The sequence below is a fragment of the Schistocerca cancellata genome, chromosome 9 (assembly GCF_023864275.1).
Source record: "Schistocerca cancellata isolate TAMUIC-IGC-003103 chromosome 9, iqSchCanc2.1, whole genome shotgun sequence".
Taxonomy (NCBI): Eukaryota; Metazoa; Arthropoda; class Insecta; order Orthoptera; family Acrididae; genus Schistocerca; species Schistocerca cancellata.
In genome coordinates this window covers 316,771,976-316,789,642 of record NC_064634.1, presented here as the reverse complement: position 1 = coordinate 316,789,642, position 17,667 = coordinate 316,771,976, and the positions used below count along the sequence as shown (strand labels likewise).

Here is a 17,667-nt window from a genome sequence, read left to right as displayed (position 1 = left end):
GAACGACGGTGTCAAAGTATATGCTTATCTCGTTAATAGAAAAACGGAAGGATGTGATATATTTGGCAGTTTACTTTCGTAATTTGCGAGATCACCTTCACCTTCAGCTTCGTCATTTCCAAACATATCATCCAATTGTTTACTGAAAAGTAACGCGTTACAAAAGCGCCAACATTTTAATGAATGACGAAAAACATTTTTAAATAAGTTTACGGTATAATAAATTTGCGTTACTTCACGTGTGTGTGCTATAGAACGGAAAAAGGTGTTAATGAATTAATTGGAAATGTTCCGATGCATTCCATTAGTCTACCAAAGAATTTGTGTGTTGAGACTCTGAATATATAATAATATATTGTAACGATTTCTTTTCTGTTTCTGACTGTATCAATCCAAAAGAAAGCAGCGAGATCCGAGGGTATATAGAAAAGTGGTTTTCTTATTTTGTTGGTAATGTTTGCGCAGGACATCCACCAGGAGATGTGAAAGGTATATTAATAGTAACTACAATTTCAGTTTACGTAAAAAATAAGACAACTTATACATTTAAGGGGGGATGTAACGGAAAATGAAAACATTTACTTTAAAAAATCATTACAGCCATATTCATTAATGTACAAATCTAAGGTTTTGTATGTGTAAAGCAAAAGAGTTGTGTTTTAACAGAAAAATATAATGAAATATGCAGGATTAATATTTTGCCAGAAATTTGAACTTTTAATTTTTTATTGTCTTTTTTATAAAAAGTCATAACTGAAATTCTAATCATGCAATTAATCTGAAAATTGTATTGTAGTGTCCTGAAAGGTTATAAGACCACTGAACTACAGTTATTAATTTATGGTACAAATTGTATCATTAACATTTTTTAATTTTGCACATCCAAAATTAACTTTTTTCCACCTACAATCACCTAAAAATCAAAAAGTAATTGCAGGATCTCGTATTTTTTAGCCCCAGGGAGACAGCAACACGTTGTGAGCTGTTCCTGAAAATTTCTTAAAATTATTGCATATACTTTTTCAGAAAAGGCTTCTAATAACGTAAAAAAATGTAAAACAGAGAAAATGAGGTTCAAAGATTTTCTTCTCATATTTATACATGTAATAAGCTTACCTCAATTTTAAAATCCTCCATACCGATACTCCTGATCCTCCAGGTCTCTTCTCTCCTCTTCGAATCTGCCTGGCCTGTATTTGCAGGTAAGGCACTGGTCTGTTAGCTTTCTTGACCCCACTCTCATCGATAGTGTAAAATACTTTTGTTGTAAACACCAGGTTCTATACCAACTCTCTTCAGCATTTCAATTCTGCTATTATTTCCGTTATCGTAACATAAAACTGCATCATAGACACCTATTTTGAGTACTTCAAGTCCACAGAATGTCCTTTTTGAGCATCTAATCCAAATTAAATTATTGAGGCTTTCATTTGCATTTTGTCTCTTTCTGTGAAAACACCTCCTCAATAAACCAGGGTCTGCAAGAAACCTGAATGTGGGCTTAATTGCATTCATAACAGGTTCTGGTAACGAGTGTTTATGTGAATGCGTCTCATTTCTGTTGCCGACCTTAATCCAATCGTCTTTTAGACAGAGGGTGTGCAATGGTGCTTGCTCGGTGGATAGTTTGTGGGAAAAAAATTGCCTACACAGCACGCCTCATTGCCTCTAAATTGTATGTGCTTTTCCTGACAGCTCTCCCATAAAATAACTGAAGAGAATCAAATTCTTTCAGTGTAAGCCTGTCTTTTCCTCCTAGCGGTTTTCCATCCTCAAGTACTTCACCTTCTTCTTTTTCAGCAAGCGATGAAGCCTACTACCAAACCTCTTTTGGATGTGTTCTACACATTCCAATTTTTCTATTGTTGTATCGTACGGATTTTCATCAGTTACAGCTTTGAACAAAGAGGAGTCCCCATCACCAAGGTATTTATAATATCTAACACCATACTGGTCCTCAGATCTGGAGAACAGCCTCACAACTGCAGCAGCCTCCATGACCCTACTTGAGCCACTATAATTTTTAGAGACTGCTACTGCATGCTTTTCTTGCCACAGTTTCTCACTGTCTTCATTGTTGGAGATTTTCCTTGTTGCACACTGGTGGCTGTATTCAGATATAATTTCTACATCTAGAACTTTACCTGAGTCAACACCAATAACAGATTCAACTCCATAGAGAGATGTGTGACCCCTTTTCATCCAGGTCCCATCTACAGACACACACAGGTCAGTAACTATTGTAGGAGATACACTGTCATGAATATCTACCCCAGGATCTATTTATTTTTAGTTATTTCCATCAATTCCTCCACTGCTTTCTTCATAGAAACTTTTGCAGTATCGCATACGGCATCAGACATTTCTTTATTTTTATTTTTTTTTTCAAACCGTGCAGAAGGTAGAGGCATGTTCAGAAAACCACACAATAGATTAACCTCCTTCCGTGCTCTGTCCTAGGTATCTCACTGCTTTCTTAATACAAACTTTGGCAGTATCGCATATGGCATCAGACATTTCTTTATTTATTTTTTCAAACTTTGCAAATAGTGGAGGCATGTTCACAAAACCACACAATAAATTAACCTCCTTCCCTGCCCTGTCCAAGGCATCTCAGAGGAAGAAAATGAAAATTCATAGCTTCACGAATTACAAATTAATTTAAAATCACAAGCTATTCCCACTATTCTTTGTTCAACAACAATCATGCATTCCGTATTTTTAAAACTAACATGAACATGAAAACATTATAGCCTGGCAGAGAAGTTCTAAATCAATAAATCTGAATCAAGTGGAATCCATATCAACATCTGTAACTTCTAAGAATGTTTGCCTAATGAAGTCGCAGGCTCCAAACGATAGATATCGACCGTGCGATTCTAAACCGATCACGCTCTATTGGCCCGCACACCGGAGGTTGCACCGTCAGCTTATTGAATCAAGCAACGATCTCAAGAAATTAATAATAAAGAGCGCGTAACCGTCGCAGTTTTCCCAGACTTACGCGGCGTTACGGTGGCCTTATACTATAGTTGACATCACGAACGATGGCAGTCGAGTTAACGCTTATTCTGCGCGCCTACGTCACGCGTTCTCCGACAGCCAATGAGCGTTCAGTAGAGTTACGAGCGCTCTGCTGTGAATGTTGTAAGCAATGTGAGCATTACACACGATCGCAGCGAGTTATTTAATGAATTTTTTATTCTATTTATAACGATATGGTGTTGCTTATGGTGGTCGTGGGCGACAAATTCTACTCAAGTCATGGAATTGCGGGACACAGGCTTTCATCATGCGCAAAGCGCGTGTACGTGCGTACCGCAATTGTCGCTTGGAACATGCTACAAGGCAATCCCCGACCTTTAGCTCTACCTGCGCGAACCGCCGTCGTTCTCGGATTGGAAATGAATTATACGTAGATGGAGAATAGAAAGAAAGGTAATTACTCACCCCTGAGAGGAGACTTCATGGAAGCCTCGACGAGACCGGCCAGCAGCTGCGTCGACTTGGGGTCTTGGGCCAACCCCGAGCTGAATGCAGCCAGCGCGTCCCCGTGGCGACCCAGGCATTGCAGAGCCACTCCCTGTCGGTAGTATGCCTGCAAGAACAGGCATACCGCTCTGCAGTTACGAACGGCTACCAAACACACACTTAGACAAAGCGTTACTCATTTCTGGACAAACACATAGAAACTGCTGCTGTGGACCTCGAATGTGTCGTTGAAAACCTCGCACCGTGCACGTGACCGTCATCTTAAGCCGACGATGCTGGTCATTGGCGGCAGACCTGGGCAGGGAGCTATTTTGGCACTTGTGTTTTGTCACAACGTGTACTGTCCACCTGGGGTCTTCCGCCAATGATCACCATTGTTGCCTGGTGGTGAGGAGCAGGTGCAACGTCAAAACATAGCGAGGTTTCACCAACGCTGTCCAGTATAACGTCTGAGACCTTCGTTAACATTTACGACGTTGGGAAAGCCTCAAGGTGTACAGCCAAAATACTAGAAGTGCTCCGGCACATCACAAAATAAAGACATAGATCTTAGAATTTCTTAGGGAAAGTCATCTTCTTGCGTAGGGTGCTTTACTTTGAAATGACCACTTTATTATGTGACTTAGCGATTGGGTTACTTCACCCCGTTGGTCACTGGAGCTCAACACAGCTATGTGGACTGCATCATGCTACACGCATTATAAAGTTCTTTTACGGCGATGGAAGTAACAAAGGCATGTAAGTCTGTATACGGAGTATACGATAAGTAATGGCGTAAAAGCATAAAGTTGAAACTACACAATACCGGAAGCAAAAAAGTCTCAGTAAACATGGGCTCTAAAACATATACCCAAAAGCTGTGAGCAGTTCTTTATCCTCGATACTCTGAAACAGATCTGTTCTACTGCAAGCTCTCTGCTTTCCGTATTTTGAGAGGTGGTAGTATGAACCAAAACAAGGAAAACTTGTCCAGTCAACGTGGGCTCTAAAGTGCGTACCTTAAGAGCTATGAGTACGTATTCATCTTTGCAACTGTGAAACGCATCTCTTCTACTGAACAAGTACTCATAGCTCTTAAGATACGCTCTTTAGAGCCCATGTTTACTGGACATTTTTTGCTTGGTTTGGCCTAGACTACGTCCCCCTAAAATTTGGAAAGCGAAGAGCTTGCAGTAGAAGAGATTTGCTTCACAGTATCGAAGATGAACAAGTGTTCATATATACATAATTTTCATTTTTTATTTCTTCTTTAAGCTGCCATAACATTTGATGTTGCGTATTGTTTTTATCACCAGGGAACTCGATAATGCCCAATCGGCGAAAATAGCAAACCGCTAAAACATAAAATAAAGTGGTTATTTCAAAATAAAACGCCGTACGTAGAAAAGTGACTTCCTCCAAGACATTACGCAGTTATAAAATCAGTGTGTGTTTATAAGTCAGGAACCATAGGGACTTTCAAACTGGCCTTTCCGTTGCAGTTTAATTATGGCACCGATTAAAGAGAGGCAAGTGCTCGTTATTTTTCTGGTGATAACGCACAGCTATTTGTGTCTGGACGAATAATTCAGGAGGCTTAATTGAGATGAAGCAAAGCGCATACAGTTTTGCGTCGGCAAGCGGATAAATGCACGCGGCCCGGAGATGATCAAATGAAAAGTAAGCTTTGATAGCACTCAAAGCACTGTGTGTAATTCATCGGGGTTTACATTGCCGAAAAGATGGTTTAAAAAGTTTTGCCAGATGACAATCCGGGCACGATGCGCGCGCAGAAGACTGACCAACAACGCAGGTATTCCCTTCAGCTGAGCAGAGTGATGGTGAGTACACCTTCACAAACAGAACTCGAATCTTGCTCCGCTACATAGATAGATATATCAATTCTTTATCAGTCTGAAGAAAGGCGGCACTTGTAATGGGCGCTTCTGACAAGGGAACCTCCCCATCGCAGCCCCCTCAGATTTAGTTATAAGTTGGCACAGTGGATAGGCCTTGAAAAACTGAACACAGATCAATCGAGAAAACAGGAAGAAGTTGTGTGGAACTACGAAAAAAATAAGCAAAATATACAAACTGAGTAGTCCATGTGCAACATAGGCAACATCAAGGACAGTCTGGGCCCACAGGCGCCGTGGTCCCGTGGTTAGCGTGAGCAGCTGCGGAACGAGAGGTCCTTGGTTCAAGTCTTCCTTCGTGTGAAAAGATTACCCTTTTTTATTTTCGCAAAGTTATGATCTGTCCGTTCGTTCATTGACGTCTCTGTTCACTGTAATAAGTTTAGTGTCTCTGTTTTGCGACCGCACCACAAAACTGTGCGATTAGTAGACGAAAGGACGTGCCTCTCCAAAGGGAACCGAAAACATTTGATCGCAAGGTCATAGGTCAACCGATTCCTCCACATGTCTGATATATTCTACACGACACTGGTGACGGCATGTGCGTCACATGACAGGAATATGTTGTCGACCCACCTAACTTGTACACTTGGCGAATGGGTAAAAAGATTCTTCTACCTTGCTCGATTTAGGTGTTCTTGTGGATGTGATAATCATTCCCAAAAAAGTGACGGACAGGTAATAATTGTCTGAAAATAAAAAGTTAAACTTTTCACTCGAGGGAAGACTTGAACCAAGGACCTCTCGTTCGGCAGTTGCTCACGCTAACCACGGGACCACGGCACTCCTCAGCTCGCATTTGTCCTTGATGTTGCTTATCTTGCGCATGGACTACTCAGTTTGTATATTTTGCTTATTTTTTTCATAGTTCCACACAACTTCTTCCTGTTTTCTCGATTGATCTGTGATCAGTTTTTCAAGGCCTATCCACTGTGCCAACTTATAACTAAATCTGAGGGGGGTGCGATGGGGAGGTTCCCTTGTGAGCAGTAGCGAGCGTACCCAGAACTATTAGACATGAAATCAAAAAAACTAATACGAGTTGCTCCCTTCCGCTCCTCGCCCCAATCCTCAGCTTAGATCCAGGGTACGATATTGATTAAGAATATTTTCCCTTTAAGAGAAGGCACATAGGCTATTGCTGTTAAGTGATACAGCCAACTTATTTCGTTGAGAAGGTCAGTCGTAAGAAGAACCAATACCCCCGTACCGGTCGTCAGATAGTTTTGTTTGCTCATTCCTTCGAAGATCAAAGAAGCTCACCCATCTTTGTGTAGTGTGGGACTCGGCACGTTACAGTCGAATCCCATTTTGTCGATAGGAAAGTGTTGTCCACCTATGGTTCCGACTCGTGTGATATCGTGTCGAGTGTGTGATATTACGTAACACGGTCGTAAACGTGTACCCTCAGTTGCAGCGTATTCCAAAGTTTATCTGCGGGAGTTTGAGCGAGCACCTGAAATAAATAGGGAGAAATATCAATTTAGTAGCATACATTAAATTTTGAAGCAGAGCTGAACTTTGCACCAATTTCACGTACTGTTCCTAACCTTAGAGAAAGGAGCCCCATGTTGCTAGTATTTCAAAATCATTGTCGTACCCTACACCATGAAACGGTTACTCTAGGACAGCAATATTGAGTTATGGTAGTTATAAAAGTGGATGAGTGTGAAAATTATAGGCATCTTACTTTTATTAGCTTCTGACTAGAATAATGTATAGAAGAATAGAAAGAAAAATTGAAGAGATAATGAACGATAAGTTTGGTTTCAGGAACGATAATTCAAAACTCAGTTCTTTAACCGTTGTACATAGTAATGCAACGAAGAATAAAGGAAAGTCAGGCTATCGTGATAAAATATGTGATCGTAGATAAGTCAATCCACTATATAAAGTGGTGTAAGACGTTCGACATGATGCGATGAAAGGCGATGAGTCACAGAACCAGATGACTGAACTACGGAGAATTGCAGCTTAACATTGTGTACATTGTGTTTCGAAGAAGCACGGATAGAACTGAAAAAAATTTTGGGGTTAGGTACAAGAGTGCAAGGGAACAGATACTAATACTGAAATTCACAGATGATGTAACAGTACTTCTGGCCTAGTGTTAGGAAGGGTACAAAAGCTTTTGAAGGGAGTGGACATCATAGCTAGCATATGGTATGAGTTAAGAACAAGGAATGCTAGTAAGAAAGTGATGAAGACTAGCAGGATAAGTACATAGAAAAGGTCGGACACAGAAATGAAATTGGGAAAACACAGGAGCAGGAGAAATAAATAATTCCAAAATAATGAAAGTGGAAAAACACAAGAGCAGGAGAAGTAAATAATTCTATCTAGGAAACTAAATTGCACAGGATGACCTATAGTAAATGGATCAGTAGGTTGGCGCAGGTGTTACAAAGCCTTCTACAACAGAAGTGAGCTCCTAGTACCACATATCTACATAGAAATGAACAAATAGGTTATAAAAGTGTATTGCCTGATAGCACAACACTGCCGTGAAGTGGAACGTGGCAATTGGGTTAAGAAAACGTGGCAAGCATTTTAAAAGAAATGCTGCATCGGATGTTAAATTACAAGCTGACAGATAAAATACAAAAAGAACTATAACGTAATGGAGACTGTTTACTAGAATAAGGGGCACGTTAGTGAGATAGGTCCTGTGACATCCAGGAGTAGCTGGCTTAGTGCTCAGGGAAGCATCGGATGCGAAAATTGCAGGCGAAGACAACACTGGAAAATGGAAAAAGATTACGGAAAATGTTGTATGTAATAGGTAAGATAGATCCCGTCACAATTGTTCCTGTCTGTGGCACAAAAGATGTCACTTCTGATGGTGTTGCAGGCAACGCGCTTCATCTCTTCCACTAAAATTGTAGGAGAAAGATAAACAACGTAGTAGAAAGAGCCGAATGTTCTGAATTAAGATACCTGCAAAACCCTAGATGGCAGAAATAGACAATCTGTCGAAAAAGAACGAAAAGTCAAATTTGAATCTGGACGAAAAAATTGGAAATTTCGAATGAGCCAACTTGCTAGTTTATAAGAGCAGGAAAAGTTTCCAAAGATAGTGGAAATAGCCGACTTTTTTATGAAAGAAACGACATGTTATCCTTGATAAATCAATAGCTTGTAATTAAAACTTGTTTATTTATTTATTGCGCTTCAGCCTTACTTTCTAGGCGTTACAAGAATTTATAATGAAAACAGTAAATTAACAGTTGTTCTCTTTAAAATGGTGCTGCAGTTGTGGTGGGCAGGTTTAACTCAATCCTCCATCACGTGCCAACATTAACCACCTCGTTTTGCTATCACAACCTCGTGTTCTGCAGATTTGAACATATTCTCCCAGCACAGTTCAAGTTCCAAGCAGCGTGTTTTAACTTGGATTGTCACAACACTTTTTTCAAAGGACAGACAAGTAGGCTACATCAACCACTTTAGATACACTACTGGTCATTAAAATTGCTACACCAAGAATAAATGCAGATAAACGGGTATTCATTGGACAAATATATTATACTAGAACTGACATGTGATTACATTTTCACGAAATTTGGGTGCATAGATCCTGAGAAATCAGTACCCAGAACAACCACCACTGGCCGTAACAACGGCCTTGATACTCCTGGGTATTGAGTCAAACAGAGCTTGAATGGCGTGTACAGGTACAGCTGCCCATGCTGCTTCAACACGATACCACACTGCATCAAGAGTAGTGACTGGCGTATTGTGACGAGCCAGTTACTCGACCACCATTGACCAGACGTTTTCAATTGGTGAGAGATCTGGAGAATGTGCTGGCCAGGGCAGCAGTCAAACATTTACTGTATCCAGAAAGGCCTGTACAGGACCTGCAACTTGCGGTCGTGCATTATCCTGTTGAAATGTAGGGTTTCGTAGGGATCGAATGAAGGGTAGAGCCACAGGTCGTAACACATCTGAAATGTAACGTCCACTTTTCAAAGTGCCGTCAATGCGAACAAGAGGTGCCCGACACGTGTAACCAATGGCACCCCATACCATCACGCTGGGTGATACACCAGCATGGCGATGACGAATACACGCTTCCAATGTGCGTTCACCGCGATGTCGCCAAACACGGATGGGACCATCATGATGCTGTAAACAGAACCTGGATTCATCCAAAAAAATGACGTTTTGCCATTCGTCCACCCAGGTTCGTCGTTGAGTACACCATCGCAGGCGCTCCTGTCTGTGAGGCAGCGTCAAGTAAAACCGCAGCCATGGTCTCTGAGCTGACAGTCCATGCTGCTGCAAACGTCGTCGAACTGTTCCTGCAGATAATTGTTATCTTGCAAACGTCCCCATCTGTTGACTCAGGGATCGAGACGTGGCTGCACGATCCGTTACAGCCATGAGGATAAGATGCCTGTCATCTCGACTGCTTGTGATACGAGGACGTTGGGATCCAGCACGGCGTTCCGTATTACCCTCCTGAACCCACCGATTCCATATTCTGCTAACAGTCATTGGATCTCGACCAAAGCGAGCAGCAATGTCGCGATACGATAAACCGCAATCGCGATAGGCTACAATCCGATCTTTATCAAAGTCGGAATCGTGATGGTACGCATTTCTCCTCCTTACACGAGGCATCACAACAACGTTTCACCAGGCAACGCCGGTCAACTGCTGTTTGTTGTGTAAGAAATCATCGGTTGGAAACTTTGCTCATGTAAGCACGTTGTAGGTGTCGCCACCGGCGCCAACCTTGTGTGAATGCTCTGAAAAGCTAATCATTTGCATATCACAGCATCTTCTTCCTGTCTGTTAAATTTCGCGTCTGTAGCACGTGATCTTCGTGGTGTAGCGACTTCAATGGTCAGTAGTGTATTTTTTCACATCATCAATTTCACACAATATTTATCTAGTTATATTTCCAGTCATTTTAACTGCATGTTTTTTTTCCGATTTTCCTGACAAATTCTGGATTTACCATGTCTTCTACGTAGCATAAGTGGCCTATTTCCAGAACTTTGTATTTTTCGTGCCCTTCTGATTTAGCGCAAGTTGTTTATTTCCGCCGTCTTGGTTTCCGCCAAATTCTTGCAGTGAATGTAGGCGAGTTCAGCGATAAATGTAGTTGCACTCATCGGTGGCGGAAATCGTATCTGCTGTGTCAGATACTGCCTTAAAAAAATGGCTCTGAGCACTATGCGACTTAACTGCTGAGGTCATCAGTCGCCTAGAACTTAGAACTAATTAAACCTAACTAACCTAAGGACATCACACACGTCCATGCCCGAGGCAGGATTCGAACCTGCGACCGTAGCGGTCGCTCGGCTCCAGACTGTAGCGCCCAGAACCGCACGGCCACTCCGGCCGGCATACTGCCTTAAAACCCTTTTACGTGAACGACTTTCTTTTCTCACTCGACTACTCGTGGCAGGTGGACTTGTAGCGCCCGTAGCGTATTATTCTTATACTGAAACTCCCTGCTTTTCACGAGTGATCATTTGTGTTTACACGTCGGTTCCAAAAATGCGGAAGTCCTGAATTCTGTCTGCTGTGGGACTGCGATTTAAGGAACCATACTTCTTGCAGTAACCTGGAATGTGGTAATTGGGTTAATTAACTAGCAATGGTAGTAGAGGGTATTAACAACCAGAGCAAAATTCATTGCGAATGTGCTTAATATTGGTGTACTGTAATGTCTTCACAATGGTGAAAACTGAAGAAAATGGAAAAGTGTCTGCCAAACTTCGAAACATCGTAATTTATTTGTTTAATAAAATAAATACGCCGGCCGCTGTGGACGAGTGGTTCTAGGCGCTTCAGTCCGGCGCCGCGTGGCTGCTACGGTCGCAGGTTCGAATCCTGCCTCGGGGATGGATGTGTGTGATGTCCTTAGATTAGTTAGGTTTAAGTAGTTCTAAGTCTCGGGGACTGATGATCTCAGATGTTATGTCCCATAGCGCTTAGAGCCATTTGAACCATTTTTGAAAATAAAATGGCTCTGAGCACTATGGGAATTAACTTCTGAGGTCATCAGTCCCCTAGAACTTAGAATTACTTAAACCTAACTAACCTAAGGACATCACACATATCCATGCCCGAGGCAGGATTCGAACCTGCGGCCGTAGCGGCCGCGCGGCTCCAGACTGTAGCGCCTAGAACCGCTCGGCCTCGAGACCGGCTTTTGAAAATAAATACAAGCACATTGAACAATATTTAGATGGCAGTACATATAGCGTTTTTACTTTATCGTTTGTCTCTTTTCTTCATAAATGCCAAATAACATCGAAAATTATTTTTCTGCTTCAATGGAGACATTTTTAGAGTTGGAGCAGTTATCACTGACATGTTTATCTATTTACGTTATTATTATTTATGCAGAATATAAAAGTGTTTTATTTGTCCAGGTATCGTGAAACCTATATATTTTTTCACTTTCTGATATTAGGTCTCTTTTGGGGGAAAACACCAGTAGGCAAAACATGATGTTGCCGTGCAGCCTAGGCAATTTGTCATGAATTAAGAAGACACAAAAGCACACAATCCTTCACTATAGCACGAGCGAGCTCAGCGAGATTAGGTTAACTTTCCGACGTTAGCAGAGAACGTCGCAGTCCCCTACTTCTACACATGTGCACAGTGCAGTGCACTCAAGATTAAAGAACTCTACACTCGGCACAGTCAACTGATCACTGACTCCACGTCACCGAAGCGATTGCCCGCTGATTTACGCGCTGGCAGTCGATGCATGAAACATGGGAGCTGAAGACCCAAATGCAGTAGGGTTTACATTAACAGCAGGTATTTTTAAATTAATACCCACACTAGTAATCATATTCTTATTTTGATAGGTAGTCGATTTTGAACAAGAATTCCAGGTAGATGCCGTGTTTCTTGAGTTCTGCAAGGCGTTCCATACAGTTCCCCACAGTCGTTTAATGAACAGAGTAAGAGCATATGGACTATCAGACCAATTGTGTGATTGGATTGAAGAGTTCATAGATAACAGAACGCAGCAAGTTTTCAATGGAGAGAAGTCTTCCGAAGTAAGAGTGATTTCAGGTGTGCCACAGGGGAGTGTCGTAGGACCGTTGCTATTCACAATATACATAAATGACCTTGTGGATGACATCGGAAGTTCACTGAAGCTTTTTGCGGATGATGCTGTGGTATATCGAGAGGTTGTAACAATGGAAAATTGTACTGAAATGGAGGAGGATCTGCAGCGAATTGACACATGCTGCAGGGAATGGCAATTGAATCTCAATGTAGACAAGTGTTATGTGCTGCGAATACATAGTAAGAGAGATCCCTTATCATTTAGCTACAATATAGCAGATCAGCAAGTGGAAGCAGTTAATTTCATAAATTATCTGGGAGTACGCATTAGGAGTGATTTAAAATGGAATGACCATATAAAATTAATCGTCGGTAAAGCAGATGCCAGACTGAGATTCATTGGAAGAATCCTAAGGAAATGTAATCCGAAAACAAAAGAAGTAGGTTCGAAATGGTTCAAATGGCTGTGAGCACTATGGGACTTAACTTCTGAGGTCATCAGTCCCCTAGAACTTAGAACTACTTAAACCTAAGGACATCACACACAGCCATGCCCGAGGCAGGATTCGAACCTGCGACCATAGCGGCCGCGCGGTGCCAGACTGTAGCACCTAGAACCGCTCGGCCACCTCGGCCGGCTAAGAAAGTAGGTTACAGTACGCTTGTTCGCCCACTGCTTGAATACTGCTCAGCAGTGTGGTATCCGTACCAGATGGGGTTGATAGAAGAGATAGAGAAGATCCAACGGAGAGCAGCGCGCTTCGTTACAGGATCATTTAGTAATCGCGAAAGCGTTACGGAGACTCAGCAGGAGAAACGCTTAGTAGTTCGGTACGGGCTTTTGTTGAAGTTTCGAGAACATACCTTCACCGAGGAGTCAAGCAGTATATTGCTCCCTCCTACGTATCTCTCGCGAAGAGACCACGAGGATAAAATCAGAGAGATTAGAGCCCACACAGAGGCATACCGACAGTTCTTCTTTCCACGAACAATACGAGATTGGAATGGAAGGGAGAACCGATAGAGGTACTCAAGGTACCTTCCGCCACACGCCGTCAAGTGGCTTGCGGAGTATGGATGTAGATGTAGATGGCACAGTCAACTGATGACTGACTCCACGTCACCGAAGCGATTGTCGGCTGATTTACGCGCTGGCAGGTAGTCGATTTTAAATAGGAATTCGCTTACGTGAAACAGGCGATAAAGAACTACTTACACAAGAATGAGAATTTTTCACGAGAAGAGGAGAGCAGCATGAAGCCACTCGAACGACTGATTAGAAGCAAAGCGAACGAACGAGGAGTGCTATTCCTGGTGTGAACGTAATACCTTGGGCCACTTGGTGTTGAGCTCGCGCGCGCGGATCGCGTCCTGCAGCGCCTGCGCGAACTGTCCCATCTTGACGAGCGCGGCGGAGCGGTTGGAGTAGAGGATGTGGTTGGTGGGGTCGAGCTGCAGCGCGTCCGTGTAGAGCGCCACGGCCGTCGCGTAGTCGCCCGCCTGGCACGCGGCGTTGCTCTGGCGCGCCTTCTCCAGGAACAGCGCGCGACTCGCCGCCGGCAGCTCCGCGGTGCCCTCCACCTGCAGGGGATTGTACACACATGTATAAAGGCGGATGACAGTGCTGCCAAAGCAGTTACTAAACACAGCCTTCCGAAAGGCCTTCACAAAAGAAGACGAAGTAAATATTCCAGAATTCGAAGCGAGAACAGCTGCCAACATGAGTAACTCTGTAAATATCCTCGGAGTAGTGAAGCAACTTAAATCACTTAATAAAAGCAAGTCTTATGGTCCAAACTGTATACCAATTAGCTTCCTTTCGGAGTATTCTGATGCATTAGCTCCATACTTAACAATCATATACAACCGTTCGCTCGACGAAAGACCCGTACCCGAAGACTGGAAAGTTGCACAGATCACACCAATATGCAAGAAAGGTAGTAGGAGTAATCCACTAAATTACAGGCCCATATCGTTAACGTCGATATGCAGCAGGATTTTAGAAGACATAGACACCCCCTCCCCCTATTGTGTTCGAACATAGATCTGTACCTGCAGATTGGAAAATTGCGCAGGTCGCACCAGTGTTTAAGAAGGGTAGTAGGAGTAATCCATCGAACTACAGACCTATATCATTGACGTCGATTTGCAGTAGGGTTTTGGAGCATATACTGTATTCAAACATTATGAATCACCTCGAAGGGAACGATCTATTGATACGTAATCAGCATGGTTTCAGAAAACATCGTTCTTGTGTAACGCAGCTAGCTCTTTATTCGCACGAAGTAATGGCCGCTATCGACAGGGGATCTCAAGTTGATTCCGTATTTCTAAATTTCCGGAAAGCTTTTGACACCGTTCCTCACAAGCGACTTCTAATCAAGCTGCGGGCCTATGGGGTATCGTCTCAGTTGTGCGACTGCATTCGTGATTTCCTGACAGGAAGGTCTCAGTTCGTAGTAATAGACGGAAAATCATCGAGTAAAACTGAAGTGACATCAGGTGTTCCCCAAGGAAGCGTCCTGGGACCTCTGCTGTTCCTGATCTATGTAAATGACCTGGGTGACAATCTGAGCAGTTCTCTTAGGTTGTTCGCAGATGATGTTGTAATTTACCGTCTAGTAAGGTCATCCGAAGACCAGTATCAGTTGCAAAGCGATTTAGAAAAGATTGCTGTATGCTGTGGCAGGTGGCAGTTGACGCTAAATAACGAAAAGTGTGAGGTGATCCACATGAGTTCCAAAAGAAATCCGTTGGAATTCGATTACTCGATAAATAGTACAATTCTCAAGACTGTCAATTCAACTAAGTACCTGGGTGTAAAAATTACGAACAACTTCAGTTGAAAAGACCACATAGATAATATTGTGGGGAAGGCGAGCCAAAGGTTGCGTTTCATTGGCAGGATACTTAGAAGATGCAACAAGTCCACTAAAGAGACAGCTTACACTACACTCGTTCGTCCTCTGTTAGAATATTGCTGCGCGGTGTGGGATCCTTACCAGGTGGGACTGACGGAGGACATCGAAAGGGTGAAAAAAGGGTAGCTCGTTTGGTATTATCACGTAACAGGGGAGAGAGTGTGACGTATAGCGATCGCCCTTTTTCCTTGTTACGAGCGGTATCTCGTCTTTGCTCACGTTTAAAAGAGAGCATGGCTTATGGACGCTCTTGTTAAATTCATCGAATGCAGGTCTCGAGGTCGACACGCGCACTACAGTGAGGTGGCAGAAGTCATGGGATTCCTCCTAATATCGTTCGGACCTTTTTTCGTCAGGAGTAGTGCAGCAAGTCGACGTGGCGTGGACTCAACAAATCGTTGGAAGTCTCCTGCAGAAATATTGAGCCATGTTGCCTCCATAGCCGCCCATAATTGCGAAAGTTTTGCCGTTACAGGATTCTGTTCACGAACTGACCTTTCGATTATGGTCCATAAATATTCGATGGGATTCATGTCGGTCTATTTGGGTGGCCCAATCACTCGCTCGGGTTGTCCTGAATGTTCCTCAAACCAGTGGCCCGGTGACATGGCTCACTGTCAACCATAAAAATTCCTTCGTTGCTTGCGAAGATGGCGTCCATGAATGGCTGCAAATAGTCTCCAAGTAAGCCAACATAATCATGACCCAGTTCATTCCATGCAAACGCAGTCCACACCATTACGGGGCAACCACCATCTTGCACAGTTCATTGTTGACAAATTGCTTCGTGGGGTCTGCGCCACATTCGAGCCCTCCCATCAGCTCTGACCAACTGAAATCGGGACTCATCTCACCAGGTCACGGTTTTCCAATCGTCTACGGTCAATTCGATACAGCTACGAGACCAGGAGAGGCACTGAAGGTGATGTCGTGCTGTCAACAAAGGCCCTCGCGTCGGTCGTCTGCTGCCATAGTTCATTAACGCCAAATTTCGCCACACTTTCCTAATGGATAAGTTCGTCGTACATTCCATACTGATTTCTGCGGTTGTGTCACGCAGCGAGAAATCAACCCAAACACCGTTGCTTTCGGTTGTTAAGCGGAGGCCGTCGGCGTGGTGAGAGGTAATGCCTAAAACGTGGTATTGTCGGCACAGTCTTCACACTGTGGACCGGAATATTGACTTTCCGAAATAGAATGTCCCATGCGTAGAGCTCCCACTGCCATTCCACTTTCAATTAATTCTCGCCTTGCGTCCATAATCACGTCGGAAACTTTTCACGAGAATCATCTAAGTACAAATGAGTGCTCTGCCAATGCCCCTTTAAACCTTGTGTACGCGACAATACCGCCATCTCGATATGCTCATACCGCTGTCCAATGACTTCTGTCACCCTCAGTGTACCTACGCTTTTTTTTTTTAAGGACTGTACCGGTGCAAAAATCCTTGTCCTTCCGTTACAGTTAGGGTTACTGACCTGATAGAAATTCTAATCGCGGAGAGCGAGAGGCGTGGTCGGAGGGTTCCGCGTGGGCCATAACTCGGCGAGAGGCGATGGGCGAGATTATTGAGCGCGTCCTTTTCGATAACGCCTGGACATTCTTTCGGCGTTTCGGCACCTTATAATTTCCCAAACAAAAGACGTGGCCCGCCGGCGCGCGGAATAAAAAGGCGAGGCGCGCCACAGATAGGAATGTCCATTTCAAATACGGCGCGGGGCGCGACTCGTAACTCTTCCGCGAAGAGCAGAGGGGTCAGCGCGGCGACCCCTGCAGCCGCCAGCCGGAAGGCTCCCCCAACGCAGAAGACAGAAGACAATGGTCCCGCAGCCGAGTCACCCCGCGACCCTCTAACAAAGGCGCCGGCGCGTCTTCTTCTCTCCTCCTGAGGACAGATGTTCGCACAGGCGCTGACCACGGCTCCGTGCCTGAGAGGTTAACGTCCAGCACGAGATATTCGGCTCAGTGATCTTCTCACAGTGCGTGCACGGCGCGCTACATAACCTTCACCGTGTGTGGAATGAGATTTTCACTCTGCAGCGGAGTATGCGCTGATATTAAACTTCCTGGCAGATTAAAACTGTGAGCCGGACCGAGACTCGAACTCGGGACCTTTGCCTTTCTCGGGCAAGTGCGGAGCACTTGGTAGAGCACTTGCCCGCCAAATGCAAAGGTCCCGAGTTCGAGTCTCGGTCCGGCACATAGTTTTAATCTACCAGAAAGTTTCATATCAGCGCACACTCCGCTGCAGAGTGAAAATTTCATTCTCGAAACATCCCTAGGGCTGTGGCTAAGCCATGTCTCCGCAATATCCT

General features: G+C 43.7%; 1 protein-coding gene across 1 annotated transcript in view; it reads right to left on the bottom strand.

The window, feature by feature from the left end:
• Positions 1-17,667, bottom strand: part of LOC126101383 (tetratricopeptide repeat protein 28) — a 116,660-nt gene that overhangs the window by 87,377 nt on the left and 11,616 nt on the right. Inside the window, exons 2-4 of the mRNA XM_049912049.1 lie at positions 17,064-17,237; positions 13,761-14,012; positions 3,451-3,598 (exon numbers count right to left, since the gene is read on the bottom strand). Coding sequence (XP_049768006.1) covers positions 3,451-3,598; positions 13,761-14,012; positions 17,064-17,237 — 574 coding nt within the window. The remainder of the gene's footprint in view (positions 1-3,450; positions 3,599-13,760; positions 14,013-17,063; positions 17,238-17,667) is intronic.